General features: G+C 46.3%; 2 protein-coding genes across 11 annotated transcripts in view; one reads left to right on the top strand and one right to left on the bottom strand.

The window, feature by feature from the left end:
- Nucleotides 1-26,817, bottom strand: part of GNPTAB (N-acetylglucosamine-1-phosphate transferase alpha and beta subunits) — a 196,180-nt gene that overhangs the window by 125,195 nt on the left and 44,168 nt on the right. For 5 of the 10 annotated variants that reach the window (XM_021092665.1, XM_021092667.1, XM_021092668.1 and 2 more), the window contains 3 exons: nucleotides 25,855-25,941; nucleotides 20,263-20,364; nucleotides 12,162-12,284 (listed from right to left, as the gene is read on the bottom strand). In XM_021092665.1, the coding sequence (XP_020948324.1) occupies nucleotides 12,162-12,252 (91 nt within the window). In that variant the 5' untranslated portion in view covers nucleotides 12,253-12,284; nucleotides 20,263-20,364; nucleotides 25,855-25,941. Of the gene's footprint in view, nucleotides 1-12,161; nucleotides 12,285-20,262; nucleotides 20,564-25,854; nucleotides 25,942-26,817 lie in introns of those variants that run through there. The other 5 variants (XM_021092666.1, XM_021092676.1, XM_021092664.1 and 2 more) reach the window with 5 other exon arrangements.
- DRAM1 (DNA damage regulated autophagy modulator 1) overlaps nucleotides 10,045-26,817 on the top strand; it is a 33,003-nt gene continuing 16,230 nt past the window's right edge. Inside the window, exons 1-2 of the mRNA NM_001190286.1 lie at nucleotides 10,045-10,336; nucleotides 25,299-25,366. Of these exons, the coding sequence (NP_001177215.1) occupies nucleotides 10,206-10,336; nucleotides 25,299-25,366 (199 nt within the window). The 5' untranslated portion in view covers nucleotides 10,045-10,205. The remainder of the gene's footprint in view (nucleotides 10,337-25,298; nucleotides 25,367-26,817) is intronic.

Genomic DNA, 26,817 nt, shown 5'->3' with positions numbered 1-26,817 from the left:
CATAGGATGCAGATGCGGCTCAGATCCTGAGCTGCTGTGGCTGTGGCGTAGGCTGGCAGCTGCAGCTCTGATTCTTCGACCCCTGGCCTGGCAACGTCCATATGCCACAGGTGAAGCCCTTGAAAAAAAAAAGAAAGAACAAAAAATAGAATAGCCTTCAATTTGGGTTTGGCATGTTTTCTCACATGGGAGTATGGGCTTTGGGGAAAATACCACAGAGGTGAAATACTTTCTCATCACATCATATTGAAATATTATCTTAATATATAGAATATCGGTACGTTACTGGTAATGTCAACTTCGGTCGTCTGGTTACGGTGGTGTCTGCCAGATTTCTCTCTGTAAGTATACCTTATTTCCCTTTCCCTGGTCTTCAGAAGTTACAAGTTCAGTCTACATTCACCGAGAGGGAATGCTGCAGCTTTTACAAGACAGAAATAATGGAGATATTTTCCTGCCTCTGAATAAAAATATAGAGAATAACTAAAGAATGGTGAGGGAAATGGAATTACCAGTGCTAAATTTTGTATTCTCTTATCTGGCGATTCAAATGACAAATGATTGAGCTGCTTAAATGTGAATTTTTTTTTTCTCTTTTGGCCACCCCACGGCCTATGGAGTTCTTGGGTTAGATATCAGATCCAAGCCTCAGTTGTGGCCTACACCGAGCTTCAGCAACAATGGATCCTTTAACCCGCTGCGCTGGGCTAGAATTGACAGCAGGAACTCTTGAACTGTGAATTTTAATTAATTAATTAATTAATTAATTTTTTCTAGGGCCGTATCTGCAGCCTGTGAAAGTGCCAGGGCTAGGGGTCGAATTGCAGCTGCCGCTGCCAGCCTACACAGCTCATAGCAACACCGGATCCTTAACCCACTGAGCGGGGGCCACGGATAGACCCCACGTCCTCACGGATCTTTAAGTTTGTTGAGCCACAACAGGAACTCTTGAGACAAGTTATCCTACTAAAAGGAATGGACCCTTGGAGTTCCCGTCGTGGCTCAGTGGTTAACAAATCTGACTAGGAACCATGAGGTTGCTGGTTCAATCCCTGGCCTTGCTCAGTGGGTTGGGGATCCAGAGTTTGCCCTGAGCTGTGGTGTAGTTCGCAGATGCGGCTCGAATCTGGCGTTGCTGTGGCTGTGGTGTAGGCCTGTGGCTACAGCTCCAATCAGACCCCTAGCCTGGGAACCTCCATATGTCCCGGGTTCAGCCCTGGAAAAGACAAAAAAGCCAAAAAAAAAAAAAAAAAAAGAAAAGAAAAAGGAATGGACCCTAGACTTCTCTTGTGGTTTAGCTTAGTAGGTTGAGGATTCAGCCTTACCACTGCTGTGGCTCTGGTTACAGCTGTGGGGCAGATTCAATCCCTGGCGCAACTTCTGCATACTGGGAGTTCCTGTTGTGGCTCAGCGGTAATGAGTCTGACTTACATCCATGAAGACACAGGTTCAGTCCCTGGCCTTGCTCAGTGAGGCCTTGTTCCTGGCGTTGCTGTGAACTGTGGTATAGGTCGTAGACGCGGCTCGGATCTGGCGTTGCTGTGGCTGTGACGTAGGCAGCAGTTGTAGCTCCAGTTTGACCCCTAGCCTGGAAACCTCCACATGCCTCAGGTGCAGCTCTAAAAGGCCAAAAAAAAAAAAACAAAAAACAAAAAACAAAACAAAACCCTCTGCATACTGTGGGCCTGGCCAAAAAAAAAAAAAAAAAAGTGTGCATAAAAGAAATGGACCTGATGCAATAACCCAATTTTGCTTCTATTAATGTCGGACATGGGAATTAAAATAAAACAACTGAAAAATCTGGGGAAATACAAAAAAAAATCTTTTTTTTTTTTTTTTTCTTTTTTAGCCTTGCCTAAGACATGGGGTAAGTTCCAGGGCCAGGGATCAAACCCATCCCACAGCAGTGATGACACTGGATCCTTAACCTCTAGGCCACTGGGGAACTCCAAAAACATATTAAAAATTTACTCCAAGAATGGGGAGTTATTGGGCCAAGATCTCCAAAAAGAATAGAAATCCAGAGGAATGAGCCTAGCTCTGGGGCTGTTTTTGGTCAGGGGTATCTGCTAGTGAGGGAGGACCACGGACAGGTGGCCTGCAGCTACTGGCTAAGCAGGGGCAGGGGATTTGGGCCTTGAAGGTCAGGGTCATGGAAGTGAAGTAAGGGTGAATAAGCAATAACCAGCACAGATACACACCACAGGTCCGGCCTGAAGTTATCTGGGAGGCAAAGAAAACCTCAAGAAAAACTCAACAGGGAGTTCCTGCTGTGGCTCAGCGGAAAGGAATCCGACTAGTATTCATGACGATGCAGGTTCAATTTCTGACCTCATTCAGTGAGTTAAGGATCCAGCATTGCCATGAGCTGTGGTGTAGGTCGAAGACACAGCTTGGATGTGGCGTTGCTGTGGCTGTGATGTAGGCCCACAGCTACAGCTCCGATTTGAGCCCTAGCCTGGGAACCTCCACATGCTGCGGGCAGCCCTAAAAAAAGCAATAATAATAATAATAATAACTTAAAAATTTTTTTCTTCTTGTTTTTTTTTAACCCATTGAGCGAGGCCAGGGATGGAACCCACGTCCTCACGGATAAAAGTTGGCCTTGCCACTGCGCCACAATGGAAACTCCCTAAAAATAAAGTTTCAAGTACAGTGTCTAATAATCAGTCTGAGATAACATGGTGCATTAAAGTGGGAACTCTAGGCATGTAAAAACACACTTTGAGAACAAAAAGGAGTTCTCTTGGGGCTCAGTGGGTTAAGGGGTCTGCTGTTGTCACTTCAGCAGCTCTGGTTGCTGCTGTGGCACGGGTTCCAGCCCTGGCCGGAGAACCACCACTTGCCTCAGGCAAGGCCAAAAAAGGAAAAAAAAAAAAAAAAAAAAGATGGGAACAAAAAGACTGCAGTTTGAGTTTGTGAAATTATCATGACCTGCTAGAAGAAATAAGCAAGGCTCTTAAGCAAGTACAGCCTATGCTGTGCAAATCCAGATACACAAAAGGGATGCACAGACTTCCTGTCATGCTCAGCAGTAATGAACCTGATTAGAATCCAAGAGGACATGAGTTCAATCCTTGGCCTTACTTAGTGCTGTGGTGTAGGCCAGCAGCTGCAGCTTCGATTCTCTCCCTAGGCTAGGAACTTCCATATGCTGCAAGGGCAGCCCTAAATTAAAAAATAAAATTATGTGTAGATTTTCTACATTGCTCAAGGATCAACTATATTAGTTGTGGCTACATTTAAGAAAAAACTCCCCAAATAAGAGTGCTTAAGTAATAGGGAAGTTTCTTTTTGACATAAAGGAAGCTCAGAGCTAAGCAATACAGGGCCTGGCCCAGCAACGCCATGACATCAACAGGGACGAGGCACCCACCTTTTGTTCCACTATTCTGGTTGATGGCCTCTCTTCTCAAAGTCGGTGACTACATAGTCCAAGACGGCTGCTGGAGGCCAGCCATCCCATCATGTCGAAAGTCATCTTCCCTTAAGCAATCTTCTTACGTACATAAGGATTCTTATTATATGTCGAAGGTCAGAAGTGACACATGGCCACTCTATGTGATAAGGGAAGCTGAGAAATCTGATCCTTTTGTATAGGACAGAATGTGTCAACTCTAAATTGGGGCTCAATTACTAAGGAGGAAGGGAAAATGGATGTTGCACTAGGTAACTATTGACCTCTATCACAACAATGAAATAATGGATCAATAGCTTTAAAATGAAATATAAGTTAAAAATCAGGAGCAGTGTTGCACAGCAACTGTGGTAGCAAACAGGAGTTCCCACTGTGGCGCACTGGAAATGAATCTGACTAGGAACCATGAGGTTGCGGGTTCGATCCCTAGCCTCACTCAGTGGGTTAAGGATCTGGCATTGCCGTGAGCTGTGGTGTAGGTCACAGATGTGGCTTGGATCTGATGTTGCTGTGGCTGTGGCGTAGGCCGGCAGCTGTAACTCTGATTCAACCCCTAGCCTGGGAACCTCCATATGCCGAGGGTTCAGCCCTAAAAAGAAAAAAAGAAAAAAAAGAAACTGTGGCAGATAACATTAAGAATACAGACATGGGAACTCCAACCAAGGCACCGTGGGTTAAGGGTCCAGCATAGCCACAGCTGTGGCATCGGTTGAAGCTGGGGCTTGAGGTCAATATGCCTGGGCCAGGAACTTCCATATTCCTCCAGTGTGGCCAAATACAAAAACAAAACAAAACAAAAAAGAATACAGACATGGGGGTGATATATGATGAAAATTCAGCACACAGATTGGTTTTTTGTTTTTTTTTTTGTCTTTTTTTGTTGTTGTTGTTGTTGCTATTTCTTGGGCCGCTCCCGCGGCATATGGAGGTTCCCAGGCTAGGGGTTGAATCGGAGCTGTAGCCACTGGTCTACACCAGAGCCACAGCAACGCGGGATCCGAGCCGCGTCTGCAACCTACACCACAGCTCACGGCAACGCCGGATCGTTAACCCACTGAGCAAGGGCAGGGACCGAACCCGCAACCTCATGGTTCCTAGTCGGATTCGTTAACCACTGCGCCACGACGGGAACTCCAGCACACAGATTGGAAGCAAAATAACTACATATATTTTAGGGAGTTTTCTTCCGTAATTCTGGAGTTTGAGGAATAGTTCCTCACAACAGTTAGGGTGAGTTCCCTGGTGGCCTAGTGGTTAAGGCATTGTCACTGCTGTGGCGCATGTTGGATCCCTGGCCCAGGAACTTCCACATGCCACAGACTCAGCCAAAAACCAAAGCCAAAAACAGGGTTACAGGCTTTTGAATCAGGTAGAACCAGATTCAAATTCTGTACCTCTGTTCCTCAGCTGTACGACCTTGAGTTTCTGTTTCCTCATCCATTAAAAAAAGGATGATAACTGAGCTTTGGTGTGAGGATTAATTACATCAAAAGAACATCCTGTTTGTCATGGCTCAGTGGTAATGAACCCAACTAGCATCCATGAAGTTTGATTCCTGGCCTCGCTCAGTGGGTTAACGATCCGGCGTTGCCATGAGCTGTGGTGTAGGTCGCAGACTCGGCTCAGATCCCACGTTGCTGTGACTGTGGTGTAGGCCGGCAGCTGTAGCTCCAATTCGACCCCTAGCCTGGGACCCTCCATATGCCATGGGTGTGGCCCTAAAAAGACAAAAAAAAAAAAAAAAAAAAAAAAAGGAAACTTGCCTTTCAATAAACGATGGTCATCAAGGAAGAATGATTTCATTCTCAAAAGGATAGTCCCAAGAGACCCTTCCTTGACACAGAGTGACTTTCTTTGACAGAAAGTCAGGAATCAATTCAAGTGGAGAAGCACAACATTTCATATGTATCTTAAAGGTACCCAGTGCAGGGAAAGAAATTTTTTTTTTCTCTCTCTCTTTTTTACATTTTTTTCTTTTTAGGACCACACCCACAGCATATGGAGGTTTCCGGGCTAGGAGTCCAACTGGAGCTGCGGCCCCTGGCCTGTGCCACAGCCACAGCAATGCTAGATCCGACCTTCGTCTGTGACCTACACCACAGCTCATGGTAATGCTGCATCCTTAACCCACTGAGCGAGGCCAGGGATCAAACCTGCATCCTCATGGATACTAGTCAGATTCGTTTCCACTGAGTCACCACAGGAACTCTTTCTCTTTTTTTTCAATTTTTAAAATTATAGTTGATTTACAGTGTTCTTTTTTTTTTTCTTTTACTTACTCTTCTAGGTCCTCAGCTTGGATCTCTGTTAACAAAAAAGTAGATTAAGGGAAAAATAAGCAGAAGTTTATCAATATGTCACTCTCAGATATATGTGGGAGAAGCTCAGAGATAACTCAGTGGGGTGGCTAGAACTTGGGTGTATGTGCATCTTAAAGAAACAACACATGTGTAGAGAAATGACAGGCAAAGGGAAATGTTTTTAGTCCAAGGGCAGGAAACTATGGGAATATAATACATGGGGCAGCAGGGGGTGGGGGGAGGTTCCCAGGTTTGTTTGTGAATTCCTCTGGTGTCCTCTCTGGGCCAAAAGCCTAGAACCCTCTCCAGTAAAGGAAATTTATGTTCTGCCTTTAGATAGAAAGGAAGAGGGTAGAGAGTACTCTTCCTGCTTTTGCTGCTTCTTAATTGCTTTCAGCTCAAACAACATGTCAAAGAGGCATATTTAGGGGTGACATATTCTGGTTTTCCTGCACCAGTAGGATTTTTTTTTAATGACTTTTGCATTTCTTACTATACAAACTTTACAACTTTATGTGTCACAATATCAACAGAATCAAAAGCTTTTTTTTTTTGAAGTGAAAGCAGAGCTGTGCCCCTCAGGGCTGCTTGACACCATGAGTATGTGTATTACATAGTTACACTTTTGTACCTTATTTATTCATTTCATTTTTGTCTTTTTTAGGGCTGTGCCCACAGCATATGGAAGTTCCCAGACTAGAGGTCAAATCAGAGCTATAGCTGCCAGCCTACATCACAGCTCAAATCAACTCTAGATCCTTAACCCAAGAACCTGTGTCCTCATGGATCCTAGTCAGGTTTGTTACCTGAGCCACAACAGGCTCCTTTGTACCTATTTTCAATATATCCATGAATCCCATTTTAAACACAATTTAGAGGTTCCCAGGGGGTCTAACTGGAGACCTATGCCAGCTCATTGCAAGGCCAGGGAGCTAAACCTGAAACCTCATCGTTCCTAGCCGGATTTGTTTTTTTTTTTTTTTTTTAATTGTTATCTTTTTAGGGCTCGCACGCTGGCATATGGAGGTTCCCAGGCTAGGGGCTGAATCAGAGCTACACTCCCCAGGTGCAGCAACTTGGCATCCGAGCCTACACCACAGTGGCACCCACTGAGCAGTGCCAGGGTTCGAACCTATGTCCTCATGAATACTAGTCAGGTTTGTTAACGGCTAAGCCACAACGGGAACTGCCGTAAACATACCATTCTTAACTGCCTTTATAGTCAGACAACCCTTGTAAACGTGATTAGCCAATTAGATTGCTTAAGGGAATTACATAAGCACCAGAGATAAAATAATCAGGTGAATTCCATTGATGTCATAATTCCTCTGCCTCAGGGAGGGTTTTTTAAATCAGATCAGTTGTAGAGTAGGAAAGGGGAAATGGGAGGCAATGGGGAAAGGGAAGGCAGACAGAGAGAAAGAGCTTGTTTTCAAAACACAGAAAGCTAGGTAGAGAGGACAGTGGATCACTACGCATGGCAAGCTTTTGTGATTTTTTTTAAAAAGCTTAATTAAAAGTTTCTGCTTTATTGGATATGGTGGTCACTCTCCCACACCCACAGTGACCTCCTGAAATACAAGTCTGTCCATCTTCCCACTCGCCTTACTATCAGACCAAACAACGTTCTCAGCAGGGCTTAGGTGATGTGCCCACTTCCCCATTCCCAGCCTTACACGAGTATTTTTCTAATTTTTCTAGTTCCAGAAGAACAGGCAACTCACTGTCTTTGCATTTCCTCCTGCTATTTCCCTTTTTTTTTTTTTTTGGCCTTTTTCTAGAGCTGCTTCCCATCAGCACATGGAGGTTCCTGGGCTAGGGGTCTAATTGGAGCTGTAGGCCCCGGCCTATGCCAGAGCCACAGCAACGCAGGATCTGAGCCACATTCTGTGACCCATAGCTCACAGCAACGCCAGATCCTTAACCCACTGAGCGAGACCAAGGATCGAACCTACACTCTCATGGCTCCTAGTCAGATTCGTTAACCTCTGCGCCGGGATGGGAACTCCTCCTGCAGGTTCCTTGGACTGGAGTGTTCATCTTACCTACCCTTCTTTGCTTAAAATTAATCACTTTAAAAAATGTCATCTGTCAGGAGAAGTTCCCAGATTTTTTTTTTGGCTTTTTGTCTTTTGAAGGCCGTACTGGCAGCACATGGAGATACCTAGGCTAGGGGTCCAATTGAGCTGTAGCCGCCGACCTACGCCACAGCCACAGCAATGTGGGACCTAAGCTTCTTCTGCGACCTACACCACAGCTCACAGCAACGTCAGATCCTTAACCCACTAAGCAAGGCTGGGGATCAAACCCAAAACCTCATGGTTCTTAGTCAGATTCGTTTTCGCTGCACCACGACGCTAACTCCAAAAGTTCCCTGATTCTTCATCCAAGCACTGGCCCATGCATCTCAGCTGTATGCCTATTTCTATTTTTTTAAACTTTTTTTTTGTCTGTCTTTTTAGTGCCACACCCGCGGTATATGGAGGTTCCAAGGCTAGGGGTCCAATTGGAGCTGTAGCCACTGGCCTATACCACAGCCACAGCAATGCCAGATCTGAGCCGCATCTGTTAACTACACCACAGCTCATGGTAATGCCGCATTCTTAACCCACTGAGTGAAGCCAGGGATCAAACCTGCGTCCTCATGGATACTTGTCAGATTGGTTTCCACTGAGCCACCACAGGAACTTCTCTCCATATCTCTATTTGGGGGAGGGGAAGGGGGGGGAGAGAGAGAGAAGAGAGAAGAGAGAGAGGAAGGAAGTCGGAGTTCCCATCGTGGCGCAGTGGAAACGAATCTGACCAGTGAACCATGAGGTTGCAGGTTTGATTCCTGGCCTTGCTCAGTGGGTTAAGGATCCCGAGTTGCTGTGAGCTGTGGTGTAGGTCTCAGAGGCAGCTCCGTTCCAGTCGTTGCTGTGGCTGTGGCGTAGGCCGGTGGCTACAGCTCCGATTGGACCCCCTAGCCTGGGCACCTCCATGTGCTGCGAGTGCAGCCCTAAAAAGACAAAAAAACAAACAAAAATAAAAACTAAAAAACTTCTCATTTATGTAATATTCCATACAGTATAATTCATTTTGATATATCAGCCTTTTAGACCCCCTGAAACAATTTAATCTTTGTATCCTGTCGCTTAGCAGTGTGTGACACCCAAGAAATGTCCATGTGATTTTCTTTTTAAAAATTTTTTGCTTTTTAGCCCCCCTCCCCGGGGCGGGGGCGCATATGAAAGTTCCCAGGCTAGGGATTCAATCTGAGCTGCAGCTGCCTGCCTACACCACAACCATCTGTCCACACCACAGCCACAGCAACACCAGATCGGAGCTTCATCTCAGACCTACACCACAGCTCAGGGCAATGTGGGATCCTTAACCCCTGGAGAGAGGCCAGGAATGGAAACCACATCCTCATGGATACTTTGGTTCTTAGCGCTGAGCCACAACGGGAACTCCAAGAAATGTTTGTTTAACTGAAATGAACCCTGGATTACGTATCTTCGGCTCAGGATCTCTAAACTATACCTCAAAATCACCGTGCTTGCAAGCACCTCCAGAACACGAATCCCTTTTGCAGGGTTTGAAATGTATCTTAGGTCACGGCTTCCAGCCTGAGTTCACCCTGATCCATGAGAGAAAGGGAAACCTAATTTCTAGGAAAGAAAAGTCAGCTCTGGGGGAAAAGCAGAACTGCGGGCAGCACTGGGGCCGTCCAGGCTCATCCAGAGCTCAGTCCCGCCCCCGCCCCAGCCCCAACCCCGCCCCCGCAGCCATCCGCCTCTACACTCTTGGTTTTCAGGCGGACCCCTCCAGGTGGGTGCCACCTCCGTGCCCCGTGGCCTGGCCAACGTCGCCGAACACTTCCGCCCGGACCCCAGCAGCCGGAGCAGCAGCTGCAGCCGCAGCGCGGCGGGATGGGGTGGATGTCACCTCGCAGTGGTCACGCTCTCCCCCGCGACACCCAGGCGGCGGGACCGCGGAGAGGAAGCCGTCGGGGTTCGAGGCCCGGTACCCCGGAAACCCCGAGGGAAGGAGGGGCTGGGAGGAGTTGCTTCGCTTCTCCGGAGTTGCGCAAGAGCCTGGGCGGCCGGGCGGGATAGGGCTGTCAGTGCGGGCATCCCCGCCGCGCCCCCCGCCCGGAGGCCGAAGCAAAAGCGAAAGGAGCCCAGCTCCGCAGCCCCGGCGTCGCGTCCGCGAGGTCGCCGCGCGCCTGTAAGTCGGCCGGGCCGCCGCTTTGTGACTTCACCGGTTTCGCAACAAGCCCAGACCGCCCGCGCCCCACCCACCCCCGAGCCTCCGCCTAGCCGCCCGCCGCCTGCTCTGCTCTCCGCGCTTCCCCTCCCTCCGGGGCCGGGCCTGCCCCGGCGTCGCGGAGCTTCCCCGCCGGCCGCCCCTTGACTGCCCGCGCCGTGGCCGCCGCCTGGCCGGCCGGCACGTGCACGGGCCCCGCGACCCGGCCGCGCAGAGCGCAGCGCCCTCCCGGCGGCGCGATGCTGTGCTTCCTCAGGGGAATGGCCTTCGTCCCCTTCCTCCTGGTGACCTGGTCGTCCGCCGCCTTCATCATCTCCTACGTGGTCGCCGTGCTCTCGGGGCATGTCAACCCCTTCCTCCCCTACATCAGGTGAGGGGCCGGGTGGGAGGCCGGACGCGGGACCCGGCAGGGGCACCACCGCGGAGCAGTGCTGCTGATGCAGAGGGAAGGGGTCCAGACCCCGCCGGGATGTCTTACGGAAAGATGGAGCCCTGACAACCAGAAGAGGGTGCTCCTGGCAGCCCGGGGATGTATGGGGAGGCAGAAGGTGGGAGCCGAACAGTGATTTTTGCCCTGAACAATGAGCAGAGTGGCATCAGGAGGGCTTCAGGATAGGCAGGAGAACTTTCGGACTGAGTGGGACTGAGAATGAGAAGCTTCTTTGACAATATTGAAACAAGGATGGGTCCTGCTGGATGTCACTTATTGGAGGCAGATCCAGGTGTGTGCTAAAGCAGCTCACTTATTTCACTTCTGCTTCCCAACATCCTCGTGAAGCGGGTGTCTGGCTCATTTTTCTTGCAAGGAAACTAAATTTCAGCAGATGTTGAAATATCACCAGTGTGACACTGATGTCACAGCTAGGAAATTGTGGAAGCAGAACTCACACCCAGATTCATCCCATGCCACCAACACCACCATACTGCCTTTAGGTCTCTGGGATGGAGCTTAAACTCCTTTGAACAGAGCTGCCCAAGATCCCTCGGGTTTGGATTGTGGACAGTTAGGGACATCTCTTGTGTTGCCATTGTACAATTTCTACTTTTCCGGAACTTTGGGCTCCATCTTTCTCGAGAGTGGCTTTATCTGTGCCCAGGAGACGTGTCCAGATCCTCTTCGTGTTGCTCCCAGCTCTGTGCCTTGCCCATGGCAAAGACATTCCTTAAACATGAGAACAGTTCATCCTTCTCCAAGTGACTATGACCCCTCTGGATCTGTACTGGTTGGTGAGGGGATAGTAAAGTTGGTTGACACCCAAGGTTATTGCTTAATGACTGTAGGGATTGTGCAGATTATAGAGATAGTAGGGCCTCTTCATCCTGCCCCCATCCTGCCTGGTGAGCAATGCTCTATGGTCTTTTTGTAGGTGAAGAAGGGGAGACCAAGGTGAAGCAAGAGGGGCTAAGAATGCAAGAAATGGGACAATGTGAATAGTGCACAGAAGCAAATCTGTGGTAGTGGCGGTGGTTTTGCCCCCACAAGATGGTGGCGTCCCGTGCATCGAGGAGGCTTTCCCTTCAGGCTGGGGGCCCCTGCAGAAACCTAGACTTGGTTTGTCATGGCTCATCTTGGTCTCAAGTGCCACCGTCTCTCTTCTCTTAAAGTGGTGTAAAAAGAAAGAGTTCTCTTCCTGTAGTACTTTTTTATTGAGAAAACAACTGTTTGTTGCCGATCTGAAGACCAGGGATGAATCATATTTGATATGCATTAGCCTGACGGGGCAGAGGCAACGTTTGAGTCTCTGTAGAGGCACCTGATGCAGTTGTGATTAATGTTACCCACCCCTCCGGGGTGAATTTGAAATAAAAGACATTCAGAAGTGGGGCAAATAAGCTGACAGGACCAACCACTTGTGAGATAGATGCTTAAGTCACAGACATTCCAAGGAAGAGGTTTTAAACTTAGCAAGGAAAGGAAGCTTTTGGGAAAAGGCAGAATTACAGGAGAAAAGGGCATGAGATTGGGTCTTCAGCCTACAAACAACAAACCAACACACACGTGATTGCCTGCCCAAGAGTGCCTGGGGCCTGAAGGCTGTCTGGAGAACTGGATGCCTCTGCCCTCCTAGAAGACTAAGCCACTGAGGCCCAGGCAGGGGCAAGATGTAGATGAGAACGAGACTCCTAGCAGAGATGGGATTAACTCCCCATTTGTATTTATCCCTTTGGCCCAGACCTGTTCCAACCTTACTCACCTCTGCTCTGAAGCCTTCTCCCCCATCTCGCTCCAGGACTCCTTGGCATCCTTCCTGGTTTTGTTTGTTTGTTTTGCTTCATTCCGGGCATGTGGAAGTCCCTGGGCCAAGGATCTCGAGCAACTGCAGTGACAACGCCAGATCCTTAACCTACTGTGCTTCCAGGGAACTTGAATACTCATCCTGGCCTTTGCACTGGCTAATCCTCAGCCAGAATGCTCTTCCTCCAGATATCACCAGGCTTTCTCCCTTCCCTCCTCCTTTGTTCAAATATTACCTCTCTTTTTGTTTTTTAGGCTCGCACCTGAGGCCTATGGAAGTTCCCAGGCTAGGGGTTGAATCAGAGCTACAGCTGCCGGCCTACGCCACAGCCACAGCAATGCCAGATCTGCGCAGCCTCTGCGACCTACACCTCAGCTCACGGCAACACCAGATCCTTAACCCACTGAGTGAGGCCAGGGATCGAACCTGCATCTTCATGGGTGCTAGTCAGATTCGGTTCCACTGAGCCACGATGGGAACGCCTCCATTCTCTTTTTATATCTTCTTCTTTGGCTTGTGTATCATGCTTCCAGAATATTCTGTGGCCCTTTCATTGTAAAGTTTTGCCAATTCTGCATCCCCATTGCCTTTCCTTAGAGTAGTCTCACTTTTTGTGCAAGTACTGCTTGTTGGATGGATTGTGGTCTTTGGCCATTCCCACTGTCCCTCCTCATGACCTCACACCCTGCTCAGTGACTGATGTCAGAAAACTGGGTCACCTAGAATTAAGTCACCTTAAAAGGGGGGGCCAAAATGGCATAGTGAACGAAAAGAGTTTGGGTCTTTAACTCCAAAGATGAATCTAAAAATTAGGGAAATTAGGAGTTCCCATCATGGCTCAGTGGTTAACAAACCCGACTAGTATCCATGAGGATGCAGGTTCCATCCCTGGCCTCACTCAGTGGGTTAAGGATCTGCTGTTGCCATAAGCTGTGGTGTATGTCACAGATGCAGCCCAGATCCCGTGTTGCTGTGGCTGTGGTGTAGGCCACAGTTACAGCTCTGACTGGACCCCTAGCCTGGGAACCTCCATATGCCGTGGGTGTAGTCCTAGAAAAAAAAAAAAAAAAAAAAAAAAGACAAATAAAATTAAAGAAAAATTAGGGAAATTATTTTCTCTTTCATTTACTTAGCAATCACACAATTTTATTTATAATCACAACTATGACTAGTGCATATAATGAACAAAATCCCTTATAATGAACACTTGTTAATAATGAATGAAACAAAATGAAAAGACAGAATTCCTATCATGAACAAAAAAAATTTTTTTTTTGTCTTTTTTTGCCATTTCTTGGGCTGCTCCCACAGCACACGGAGGTTCCCAGGCTAGGGGTCGAATCAGAGCTGTAGCCACCGGCCAACGCCAGAGCCACAGACGAGGATCTGAGCCTCGTCTGCAACCTACACCACAGCACACGGCAACACCGGATCCTTAACCCACTGAGTAAGGCCAGAGATCGAACCCACAACTTCACCGTCCCTAGTCACATTCGTTAACCACTGAGCACGAAGGGAACTCCAGGAACAAAAATCTTAAAATGATTCAGGTGCTGTTTTTTTTAAGAGAGGAAGACAAACTTTTTCTAATACAGTTTTATGATTACTGGATATAAAGGGTTTTTTGTTTTGTTTTGTTTTTTGCTTTTTAGGACCACACCTACAGCATGTGGAGGTTCCCAGGCTAGGGGTCCAATCGGAGCTGTAGCCGCCAGCCTACACCATAGCCACAGCAATGCAGGATCCAAGCTGCCTCTGCAACCTATACCACAGCTCACGGCATCACTGGATCCTTAACCCACTGAGCCAGGCCAGGGATCGAACCTGCAACTTCATGGTTCCTAGTTGGATTCGTTTCCTCTTCGCCATGATGAGAACTCTTAAAGTTCTTTTTTAATGAGAGTTGCAATGTTTATTTCAGGTTCTCTCTTGGGGTTGTTTTTTTTTTGTGGTTGTTGTTCATTTGTTTGTTTGTTTTTCTTTTTTGCCACACATGAAGTATGTGGAAGTTCCTGGGCCAGAGATCGAACCTAAGCCACACAGCAGCAACCAGAGCCACAGCAGTGAGAATGCAGGAGCCTCTGCCTGCTAGGCCAGCAGAGAATTCCCTGGATGTACAGTTCTTGATTCCACATTTGTCTTTTGAAGAGAGAGAAGAGACTCATTTTTGCAGAAATGTTTTATGACCTCAGTTTTCCCGATGACCATTCCTAACCTGTGTGTAAGGATTTGATCTTGCTTATTGTCTGTCACTGACACAAAATACAAGTTCCAGAAGGGCAGAGATTAGGGTTCCCTGCTGCATCCCCAGCATGAATGGCAGTGCCAGACTAGGTGCTTAGTAAATATTGTGTGAATGCTAAGATAACTTACAGCAGGTAGGCCTGTTTTATTAATCGTCTCAACCTCTCTTCAACTGTTAACTGATTCTGCCAGTGTCGACTGTTCGTTAACCGTGGTTGTGATTCCAGCTGTTCTCTGAGACCACGTCTATGGACCTCAGGAGATTCTCCATGTTTTACAAGATTTGCACCCTCACTTTATAGTCAGTTTGACTCGCTGAATATTTATAACGTTTGATAATCATACCGAGAGGGAACGGAGTGAGTAGCTTAAGGGAACAACTTTGGAGCAAACACCTTTAGTTCGAGTACAGCTCCGCCACGTGACCCGGCGGTGGGCATTTGGACAAGTTACTTGACTTTGCTCTGCTTCTCTGTGGGTTAATAATAGCACTTCCCTGGTGAATTAACATGGGAACTCACTTAGAACTCATTAACATCCTGGTCAGGAATGTTCCCTGTGAGCATTTGCTGTTAGGAGAATCAAGAGACCCGTCCGGTTATGTGTGGAATGGACGGTCGATGAGGACCTGCTGTGTGGCACAGGGAACTCCACTCAGTATTCTGAGCTAACCTATGTGGGAAAGGAATCTTAAAAAGAATGGATGAGTGTATATTTATAACTGAATCACTTTGTGGTGTACAGCATAAATTAGCACATTGTAAATCATCTATACTTCAATAAAACTAAAAAGTGAGGGAATATAGAAAAAAAAAAAAAAAGACAGACCCGTTCACCTCAGTCTGGACAGATTTTAGTGTTAAGTAGGAAAGGACATTTGGTTGAGAGCTAAATTTTTTTTTTTTTTTTTTTGTCTTTTTTGCCATTTCTTGGGCTGCTCCTGTGGCAGATGGAGGTTCCCAGGCTAGGGGTCCAGTCAGAGCTGTAGCCCCCGGTCTACCCCACAGCCACAGCAACACCAGATCCGAGCCACGTCTGCGACCTACACCACAGCTCACGGCAACGCTGGATCCTTAACCTACTGAGCAAGGTCAGGGATTGAACCTGAAACCTCATGATTCCTAGTTGGATTCATTAACCACTGAGCCACGATGGGAACTCTGGTAGCTAATTTTTAAGGGATCAGTTTGTGAATGTAACAGAAGCTTTCTTAACCAGCCTCGACTTACTCCGCTTGCTGTGTTAACTGATACTCTCATTCTCTGAAAAATACACTGATGGAAGCTGATGGTCCCTAGACACCTCCTCCAGTGGCGGTGGCTGCATACTGGGCTGTTCCCGATCATGTCTCACCTGCTTCTTTGTCTGCTTATCAAATATCAGTTGTGTTGGTTCTCAGATTTGTTTACAGTTGTATTTTCTCTACTGTAATTGAGTGATTTAACTCAATATACATTAACTGTTGGTCCATGAATGGAAAAAACAATTGTAATTTCTAAGAGAATGCTTTGGAAAAATTCCCAGGAGACAAGTGGTCAAGAATTACAGTCTGTTTGGTAGTAGTAATGACAAATGTAGGGATTTGAAAAACCGATTTAAAAAAACTAGAAGGATTCTGCACTCAGATTGCTTCAAAAGTATCTTTAAGGTTTTCCTGCACTTTAACGACACCAAAACTCACAGAGAGATAATTCAGAGTAGATGTGGTTCCTATGCCAGGAAAACACACAGTGGACTGGTCCTCATATGGCAGCCTCGGCCTCCATCAACACGTAGGCAAATGAATGCATGTACATGTATGTTTGTGGTGTCTACATATCCAAATGACTTTTTATTTATCTATTTGTTTGGTTGGTTTGGTTTGGTGTGGTTTCTTTAGGGCTACACTTGTGGCACACAGATGTTCCCGGGCTAGGGATCGAATTGGAGCTACAGCTGCTGGCCTACACCACAGCCACAGCAAGGCCAGATCCTTAACCCATGGGGTGAGGCCAGGATCAGACCCGAAACCTCATGGATACTAGTCGGATTCATTTCCTCTTAGCCACAAAGGGAACTCCTATTTTTATTTATTTTGAATTGAAATACAGTGGATTTCGTGTTGTGTTGGTTTCAGGTGTACAGCAAAGTGATTCCGTTATGGATATATCTATATCTCTATTCTTTGTTCAGATTCTTTTCCATTGTAGGTTTTACAAGATATTAAATATAGTTCCCTGTGCTGTACAGTAGATCTTCTTTACTTTGTATAGAATGTATCTATTAATCTCAAACTTCTAATTTATTCCCCATCCCCATATCCATATAGTTTTTTAGAAAAAATTTCCCATATAATTCTTGATGACTTCCGGCTTAAACCAGCTTTTTTGATTACTAACAACATTGAATTTCAGGTGACTTTTGCTTCCCTGTTTGGCTCTAACAGTGGGATCTGGGTTAATAAATAATCAGATCATGAAGAGTGTATAGAGTCACATATGCTGACATGATGCTAATGACATTCCAGTCTACAGTGCAGTGATCACTACCGCCAGTATCTCTAGGCCCCAGTATCATAAGGATGAAAAGGTAGGCATGCCATTTAAAACTTTTAGCTGGAAAAGTATCATTCTTGAAATGATAATGTATAGTTTAATATTTTCTCCAAAAAAACTTTGCCCACATTAGTTAATTCTGAGAAAAACATAATAAGAAAATTGAAGATCCTAAATTTCCACAGCTTGAGAAAGTTGAGGCGATTGGTGTAGTGCTGTTTGGCTTCAGAGCTATCTGTAAAGATATATAAGTTCTCCTGCTTAAATTTTCCATTGTCATTTTTTTTTCACATTTTTAATCTATCTTCAGTGGTCATTTGATGACATAAAATTCTTTCTTCCCCAGAGAGTTAAATAAACATGTGACTGTTTTTCACATGCTATTTCTACTTCTTTTTGGTCTTTTTAGGGCCACATATGGAGGTTCCCAGGCTAGGGGGTGAATTAGAGCTGTAGCCACTGGCCTACGCCATGGTGCCACAGTAGTGCAGGATCTGAGCCGGGTCTGCAACCTACACCACAGCTCATGGCAATGTTGGATCCTTAACCCACTGAGCTAGGCTGGGGATCGAACCTTCGTGCTCATGGATGCTAGTCAGATTCGTTTCCGCTGAGCCACAATGGGAACTCCCAAAAGTCTTGATTGATGCAGGGCTGACAAATTTTAAACCCAAGTGCTCAATTTCAACTTAAAAAAAGAGTGCTATACTGAATCACCCTCTTTCCTTGACAGCAATGCATTTCAGTCCAACAAGAACATGCATTGTAGAGTACTGCATGCCAAGGACAGCTTACTTATGACTCCAAAAAGGATTGCTGATGCGAACCCAGTTGAGACAGACAGTTCTGTAAACTCATGTGGAAATGATACGTTATCATAAAAAGAAGTGTAATATAGCACAGCAGGGAAGACTTCTAAACTGTGGCCATTGAAATTAGAGAGCTCTAGATACATGGCTTGTCTTCAGCTTCCCCCTTAACAATCTCTGTGACCCTGGGAAAGTTTCTTTTCTAAGGCTCAGTTTCTTCATTTTTTTTCCTTTTTCTTTTTATGGCTGCACCTGTGGCATATGGAAGTTCCTGGGCTAGGGGTCGAATCAGAGCTGCAGGTGTGGCCTATACCACAAACACAGCCATGGCAACACCAAATCCCAGCCACATCTGTGGCCTATGCCTAAGCTTTCAGCAATGCCAGATCCTTAACTCATCCATTGAGCCCAGGGATCGAACCTGACTTGAGTTGAGGTATAGGTTGAAGATGAGGATCAAATCTGGCGTTGCTGTGGTTGTGGTGTAGGCCAGCAGCTACAGCTCCAACTTGACCTCTAGCCTGGGAACTTCCATATGCCACAAGTGCAGCTTTTCCAAAAAAGACACACACACACACACACACACACGAAAAAAATTTTTTCAAAATCTGACCTCTTTTTTTTTTTTTTTTTTTTTTTTTGCCTTTTTAGGGCCGTATATGGAGGTTCCCAGGCTAGGGGTCTAATCAGAGCTGTAGCCGCTGGCCTACACCACAGCCGCAACAATGGGGAATCTGAGCCTCAACTGCGACCTACAGCACAGCTCAAGTCAACACCGGATCGTTAACCTACTGAGCGAGACCAGGGATTGAACCAGCAACCTCATGGTTCCTAGTCAGATTCGTTAACCACTGAGCCACGACGGGAGCTCCAAAATCTGACCTCTTTTTTATGCCTCCCTCTCCATTACCATTCTGGTCCAAGCCACTGTCCTCTCTTGATAAACTGGTGAAATAGCTCCCTAAGTCTCCCTGGTCCATGCCTGCCCCTCCACGCTCTTTCCGCAACATCCCTTAAGGACATCGATCAGCTTCACATCATTTCCCGGCTCTCAGTGGTGGCTTCCCATCCTGTTTAGAGTGACCTTCAGAGTCCTTACCATGACCCTCCTGAACCCCGCCCCCGAGAGCCCCCAGGCCCTCCTTACTCCCCTCCGGCTGTCCCTCCTTCCTCGAAGTTCCTCTAGCATATTGTCACCTTCTGGCCTCCTTGGCTCTTCCCTCTGCCTATCGTTTTCCTGGCCCCAGTATTCCACTTCGTTCAGATCTCTGTCCAGCTGCCCTTCCCAGATTACCCTGTCTCCAGGTTACCCTTCAGCTCATCTGTCTCTCTCTTATCCAGCTCTCCTCTTCCTCGCAGCTTTCTTTACTCCTAGGCTATTTTTTCTCTTTTTCATTTTCTTTTTGTCTTTTGTCTTTTTAGGACCGTGACCACGGCACATGGAGGTTCCCGGGCTAGGGGTCGAATCGGAGCTGTAGCCGCCGGCCTACGCCAGAGCCACAGCAGCACGGGATCCGAACCGCATCTGCAACCTACACCACAGCTCACAGCAACGCTGGATCCTTAACCCACTGAGCAAGGGCAGGGACCGAACCCACAACCTCATGGTTCCTAGTCGGATTCGTTAACCACTGCGCCACGATGGGAACTCCTATACTTATTTATTTTAAATGATACACTTAAGTATGAAGAAAAAGGAAGTAATGGTCTCCTCTTATTGGTGCATTGAATGTTTTCAGCTTCTAAGTCCCGACCAATCTTCCAAGCAATGGACCTAGGATTTTAGGGCAATCTGATAAACCTCAGTCTGGGCACGCAGATAATTTTGCATATTTCCAGCATCTCAGAGCCCCCCCCATAAACCATGACTTCAGGCTTAAGAGTAATGAAGTCTCGGATCTAATGATTTAAAGAACAGCATTCAAACAAGCTTATATTATCATGCACGTCTTGTTTACATTGTTTTTATTTCTTTGAGCATCCAGTGATTATGCACTGGCTTAACGTCAAAAATTTGTTAGATAAACAACTTGGAATTTTCCATGATGAATAAAACTTGTAAAAATGTAAGTACAGTAAATATAGCTGTAAACTGATTTCCTAGCCACAACTGTGTGCACATAACAGCCTCAACAGCTTCTAAGCTACATGCAAATGAATAATTAGTTCCTATCCTCGGTACAGTTGCCAGGAAATGCCTCGTTTACTAGGAAACAAGTGAGGAGGCGGATGGGACCAGGGCCGGGCTGGAGCCATGTTGCTTAAGCCACGTAGCACTGAATCAGAATCTTATGGCGGAAGTTGGGTAAGGGGACTACTTCTGCCAAGTTGGGGGGCAACTGGTTTGGCCTGGCACTCATTCTCTGGTTTCCTGAATCAGGTGCTCAAGGACAGCTGTGCCATCCAAATCCTACTACCTTTGCGTAATATGATCATTTACTGTGAACTTAAAAAAGGTAAAATAAGAGTTACCTGGTAGTTCAGTGGGTTGGAGATGTGGTAGTATCACTGCTGTGGCTTGGATCGCTGCTGTGGTGCAGGTTCCGTCGTCCCTGGCTCTGGAATTGCCCCCTGCTGTGGGTGCGGCCAAATAAAAAAAGATGATTGCATTCACTCCGACAACTAGATGTGAGTGAAGTACATTCATGTTTTCCTCAGTCTTCATAGTATTGACATTTTCTATGGTGTGGTGCCAAGTATAAGAATGTAGGCGCAGGAATCCCCATTGTGGCTCAGCAGTAACAAACCCAACTAGTATCCGTGAGGATTTGGATTTGATCCCTGGCCTCACTCATTGGGTTAAGGATCTGGTGTTGCCATGAGCTGTGGTGTAGGTCACAGATGTGGCTCGGATCCCGTGCTGCTATGGTTGTGGTGTAGGCCGACAGTTGCAGCTCTGATTCAGCCTGGGAACCTCCATATGCTGCAGGTGCAGCCCTTAAAAGCCAAAAAGGAAAAAAGAAAAAAAAAAAAAAGAATGCAGGCTCATTGGTATTTATGCATTGATGGTGGGTGTTATACACTTAGTAACCGTGAAAGAAATTTTATTACAGCAGTGAATAATTGTCATAATTGTTAATTACGATTAAATTATGGCACTTGAGAAGCCATGAGGAGTTGCCTACTTTGTGTGTGTGTGTGTGTCTTTTTAGGGCTGCACCCTAAGGACAAAATAAAAATCAACCACAAAGAATTAGTTTAGATTTTTACAAGGCCACTTCCATATTCTCAAGCACAGTCATCCTTAATTTGTTATTATATTTCTTCTTTTTTTTTTTTCTTTGCTTTTTAGGGCCACACTTGAGGCACATGGAATTTTCCAGCTAGGTGTGCTGAATCAGAGCTGCAGCTGCCAGCCTGTACCACAGCCACAGCAACTCGGGATCTGAGCCGTGTCTATGACCTACACCACAGCTCACAGCCAACGCCAGATCCTTAACCCACGAGGCTGGGGTTTGAACCCACATCCTCATGGATACTAGCTGGATTCCTAACCTGACAAGCCACAACGGGAGCATTTATTTTGGCTGCATGTGGAAGTTCCCAGGCCAGGGACTGGACCCAAGCCACAGCAGTTACCCTGAACCACTGCAGTGACAATACCAGATCCTTAATCTGTTGAGCCACCAGGAAATTCCTAGGTTTCTCTATTTTATAGTTCCGTGGGAGTTCCTGCCATTGCAAAACGGGATCGGTGGTGTCTTGGGAGCAGTGGGACATGGGTTTGATTCCCAGCCTGGCATAGTGGGTTACAGATTTGGCGTTGCCACAGATGCTGCTTAGGTTGCAACTGCAGCTCAGATCTGATCCCTGACCTGGGAACTCCATATGCCTCAGGGCAGCCAAAAAAAAAAAAAAGCTCTGTGACTTGGAACCAGTTATGGCGAAACTTTCTAATACCCAGTTTCCTCCTTCGTAAGATAGGGTTGATAATAGGCCCGCCTCAGGGTTGAGAGGACAAAATAAAATGATGTATGGTAAGCTCCTTACAGTGCCTGGGATATAGTAAACGCTCAGTAAGTGGTATCTATCAGCAGTACGGATCGTCATTCATTCCGCAAACGCATGTGGAAAGGCCATTTGCAGGACTCTGTTGATACTGCCTCTATGGTTTCAAGGTACAGCTGAGCAAGCCTAAAACATCACTCTGAAATTCTGAGCTTTCGCATGGCGCGTGGGATGTCATGCGGACTGGCCACTTGACGCATGTCTTGGTTATCTCCCAGTGCACTGATGGTTCCTGAGGCTGGTCATTTTCTTACCTCCCGTTAGTGTGCCTGCATCCACTACCCCCCCATCCCCTCCTCACTCTTCCGTTCCTTCCCTATCTCCGCATGAAAGCCAGTGGTCTTCCTGGCATGTGGCAGGTTGCTCTCAGACCTGTGCCAGCAAGTACTCTGTGAGTCACGGGTGGCTGCTTTTTTATTTCCTGAGGCTGAGGATAGAAGGCTTCCTTTGTCTGTGAGAATTAATCTTCCGACGAAAGCACTGCCCAAGAGGGCCCATGAGCTGTCTCCACTTCTTGCCGTCACTGATCCCCGTCTCCTCCTCACTCAGGGCCGTGTCCTGGTCAGAAGGGCATCCTGCTCGGGGGTGGGGGGCAGCCTTCCCCACTTTAGTGTCCTTTGAGTGAGAAGAAAGATTATTTGCAGGGAAAGCGGTTATGTTGTATTCTAAACCCTTCAGATTCTTCCAGGTACAAGTGACGCTGAGATTGAAGTAATTGTGAGGAGAGGCCTTTGTGGGAAGGGGGAACATTAACCTCTTCCTACTCTTCAAATATGAAGTGGTCACAGAGCTTAAAGGCTCCTGCTTTCTGCACACACAGGCTTCCTGTGGAATTCTTCAAACACTTTGAAGTGCGTCTTTTCAATTTGATCCATTTTTTCTTTTTTGTCTTTTTAGGGCCACACCTGTGGCATATGGAGGTTCCCAGGCTAGGGCTTGAACTGGGGCTGTAGCCTCTGGCCTACGACTCAGCTACAGCAACGCCAGATCCAGGCTGCGTCTGCAACCTACACCACAGCTCCTTTAATCCTTAACCCACTGAGTGAGACCAGGGACCGAACCCGCGTCCTCGTGGTTACTACTTGGGTTTATTACCACTGAGCCATGACGAGAACTCCACTGATCCATTTTTTCAATGCTTAAATTTCAGAATTGTTTTAAAATGTGGAAACGCTCAAGATGGGTACTTGAGTTGTTTCATGTTAGGTGTGCTTTTTTTTTTTTTTTTTTTTTTTTTGCCATTTCTTGGGCTGCTCCCGAGACATATGGAGGTTCCCAGGCTAGGGGTCGAATCGGAGCTGTAGCCGCCAGCCGACGCCAGAGCCACAGCAACGCGGGATCCGAGCTGTGTCTGCAACCTACACCACAGCTCACGGCAACGCTGGATCGTTAACCCACTGGGACCGAACCCTCAACCTCATGGTTCCTAGTCAGATTCGTTAACCACTGCGCCACGACGGGAACTCCTGTTAGAAGTGCTTTTGCCATCAGTTTGTGCTTTATGCAAGCAGCTTGAGAATGTAAAAACACAAACCTTGGCATTAATGAATAGAAACCAGAATGTGTCAAACGCTACTTTCCAGCTCATTTAATTAATTGATACACTGCATCTGAAAAATATTTCATAGAAGCTGTTTTTTGTTAACATAATTTATCGCGATGAGCATACCCTTTTTTTTTTTTTTTTTTTTTTTTTTTTTTTGGCTTTTTTAGGGCCGTGCTGACGGCATATGGAGGTTCCCAGGCTAGGAGTTGAATTGGAGCTGTTGCTGCCGGCCTACACCACAGCCCCAGCAATGTAGGATCCGAGTCACGTCTTCAACCTACACCACAGCTCATGGCAATGCTGGATCCTTAACCCACTGAGCGAGGCCAGGGATCGAACCTGTGTCCTCATGGATGCTAGTCAGATTTGTTAATCACTGAGCCATGACAGGAACTCATGAGTATACCCTTGATACACCTTCTTATTTCTGTAAAGTACCGACAGGGCCTGGTAACACTGATCAGCTTTCCATCATATTTTCAGCAGTGTAAATTCTTATGCATAAATCATCTTGTTAAAAAGAATTAAAATGACATGTTCATGTATTAAATATCCAAATAGTAGATTTTTCTTTTTCTTTTTTCTTTTCTTTTTTTTTTTTGGCTGCACCTATGGGCCAGGATTGAAGCCACACCAAGTCTTTAACCACTAGATCACCAGGGAATGCCAAATAGTAGATTTTTTTCAAACATGATTTTAGACAATTTTTCTTTTTTTCCCCAAATAGTCACACTCAGTTCTTCACCCAGAAGGAAATCAAATATATCAGGTTGGGTCATCTGAAAAACATCAGTCACTTTCAATACTTCCTCATGAGGTGATGTAGGTCAATTATACTACCAAACAAACAAACACACAGACACACTCAAAAGAAAAAGAGACGAGACTTGGATCAGAGGCTGGGGGTGGGGGAGGGGGTGGATGAAGGTGGTCAAAGAGAACAACTTCCACTTAGAAAAAAGTACTAGGGGTGCAGTGTACGACATGCGTAATCTACAATAACACTGCTGCATGTTATATATGAAAGTTAAGAACGTACATTTGGAGTTCTCGTGGCTCAGCCGTTAACAAACTCGACTAGCATCCATGAGGACTTGGGTTCGATCCCTGGCCTTGCTCAGTGGGTTAAGGATCTGGTGTTGCCCTGAGCTGTGGTGTGGGTCGCAGACACAGCTCAGATCCCGTGTTGCTGTGGCTGTGGTGTAGGCCGGCAACTACAGCTCTGATTGGACCCCCTAGCCTGGGAACCTCCATATGCCATGGATGATGAGGTCCCAAAAAGACCAAAAAAAAAAAAAAAAAAAAAGGAAATCCTAGGAGTTCCCATCATAAGAAAAAAAGTTTTCTTTTTAAAAAATTTTGTGTCTGTGTGAGATGATGGATGTTCACTAAACTTATTGTGGTGGTCATCTCATGATAGATGTAAGTCAAATTATTATACCTTAAATTTACACAGTGCTGTTTTTTTTAATTTTTTTGTCTTTTTGCCATTTCTTGGGCTGCTCCTGTGGCATATGGAGGTTCCCAGGCTAGGGGTCTAATCGGAGCTGTAGCCGCCAGCCGACGCCAGAGCCACAGCAACGAGGGATCTGAGCTGCATCTGCGGCCTACACCACAGCTCACGGCAACGCCCGATTCTTAACCCGCTGAGCAAGGCCAGGGATGGAACCAGCAACCTCTTGGTTCCTAGTCAGGTTCATTAACCACTGCGCCACAACGGGAACTCCTACACAGTGCTATTTGTTATTATATCTCAATAAAACTGGGGAAAAAAGAAAAAGAAAAACGAAGCCCAAATGAAAATACTTTAGAACAAAATCAGGCCAAATCTTTGGGATTCAAAGTGGCTGAACACCCAGAAGGAACACAATATAAAACTCGCTAAATACGTGCCTGCCCAGAGGGCTGAATTGAATTCCCTTTTACTGATTTAGACATGTCTTCTCTTTCTCAGTGATACAGGAACAACACCTCCAGAAAGTGGTATTTTTGGATTTATGATAAACTTCTCTGCATTTCTTGGTAAGTACAAAATAATTTGCATTTTGTGGAAATTTCTGGGCCAGGGATCAAATCCATGCAGCCCCCTGAGCCACTGCAGTGACAATGGCAAGTCCTTAACCTGTTGTATCACAAGGGAACTCCGAAGATTTCTCTTTCTCTCTTTTTTTTTTTTGCTTCTTAGGACTGCACCTGTGGCATATGCAAGTTCCCAAGCTAGGTGTCAAATCAGAGCTGCAGCTGCTGGCCTACACCACAGCAATGCTGGATCCGAGCCCCATGGCAGGCCTACACCACAGCTTAAGGCAACGCTGGATCCTTAACCGACTGAGTGCGGCCAGGGATCACACCCACATCGTCATGGATACTAGTCGGGTTCTTAACCTGCTGAACCACAATGGGAGCTCCTCTTTCCACAGACTCTTACCCTGACCCATCAGGAAACCAGCACCTTCTGTCCCTCTCTACCTATGAGGGGGGAAAAGGGGCAGAGATGCCGGAGATCCTACCTGGTGCCTGGTGACACGGCGTCTTCGGAAGTTGTTCGTCCTGCTTGGTAGAGGGAGTTTCACCCCATCACACATTTGTGGTCTTCTCTTCCCAAGGTTTTGGAGATGAGCAAGGGGAAGTAAAATAGGAGTCAGTCAATTCCAGAGCCCTCTTACACCATCCTTGCCCAGAGTCTGGATTTACGAAACAGACCATCCCTAGCAAGTGATAAATATGGCTTTTTATTATGGCCGTCACTCACTTTTCCAATACATACAGATCGACTTTATCCTCCTGTCAACACGTGCATGAAATCCATCTCGTGGACATATTATAATTTATGCATTCAGTCCCCTCATTAAACATTTAGGTTCTTTTTTTTTTTTATGGCCACACCCACAGCATATGGAATTTCCTGGCCAGGGATTGAATCTGAGCCACAGCTGCAGCCGTGCTTGATCCTTTAAGCCACTACGTGGGGCTGGGGATCAAACTCGTTCCACAGTGACCCAAGCTGCTACAGTGGCAATGCTAAATCCTTAACCCTCCGTGCCACTCAAGAACTCTACATGTGGGCTATTTCTTTCTTTCTTTTTTTTTTTTTTTTTTTTTTTTTTTTTTCAATTTTTGGCTGCCTGTCGTATGGAGTTCCCAGGCCAGGGATCACATTTGAGCCACAGTGCTGGGACTGTGCCAGATCCTTTAACCCACTGGCTGGGGTTGGAACCTGAGTCAGAAACGCCACTGATCCCACTGCCCCACAGTGGGAACTAGGCTGTTTCTGATTTTGTAATTTACAATGCTAAAGTGAATATCTTTTATTTAAAATTTTTTATTTATTTTTTTGCGGTACAGTTGATTTACAATGTTGTGTTATTTTCAGGTGTACAGCAAAGTTATTCAATTATACACACATGTGTCTTTATTTTTAATTATTTATTTTCTCTTGGTTGTTGCATGTAGCAGCTTGATGTAGGATCTCA

The sequence above is a fragment of the Sus scrofa genome, chromosome 5, assembly GCF_000003025.6.
Source record: "Sus scrofa isolate TJ Tabasco breed Duroc chromosome 5, Sscrofa11.1, whole genome shotgun sequence".
NCBI lineage: Eukaryota > Metazoa > Chordata > Mammalia > Artiodactyla > Suidae > Sus > Sus scrofa.
This window is presented reverse-complemented; position numbering and strand designations above follow the sequence as displayed.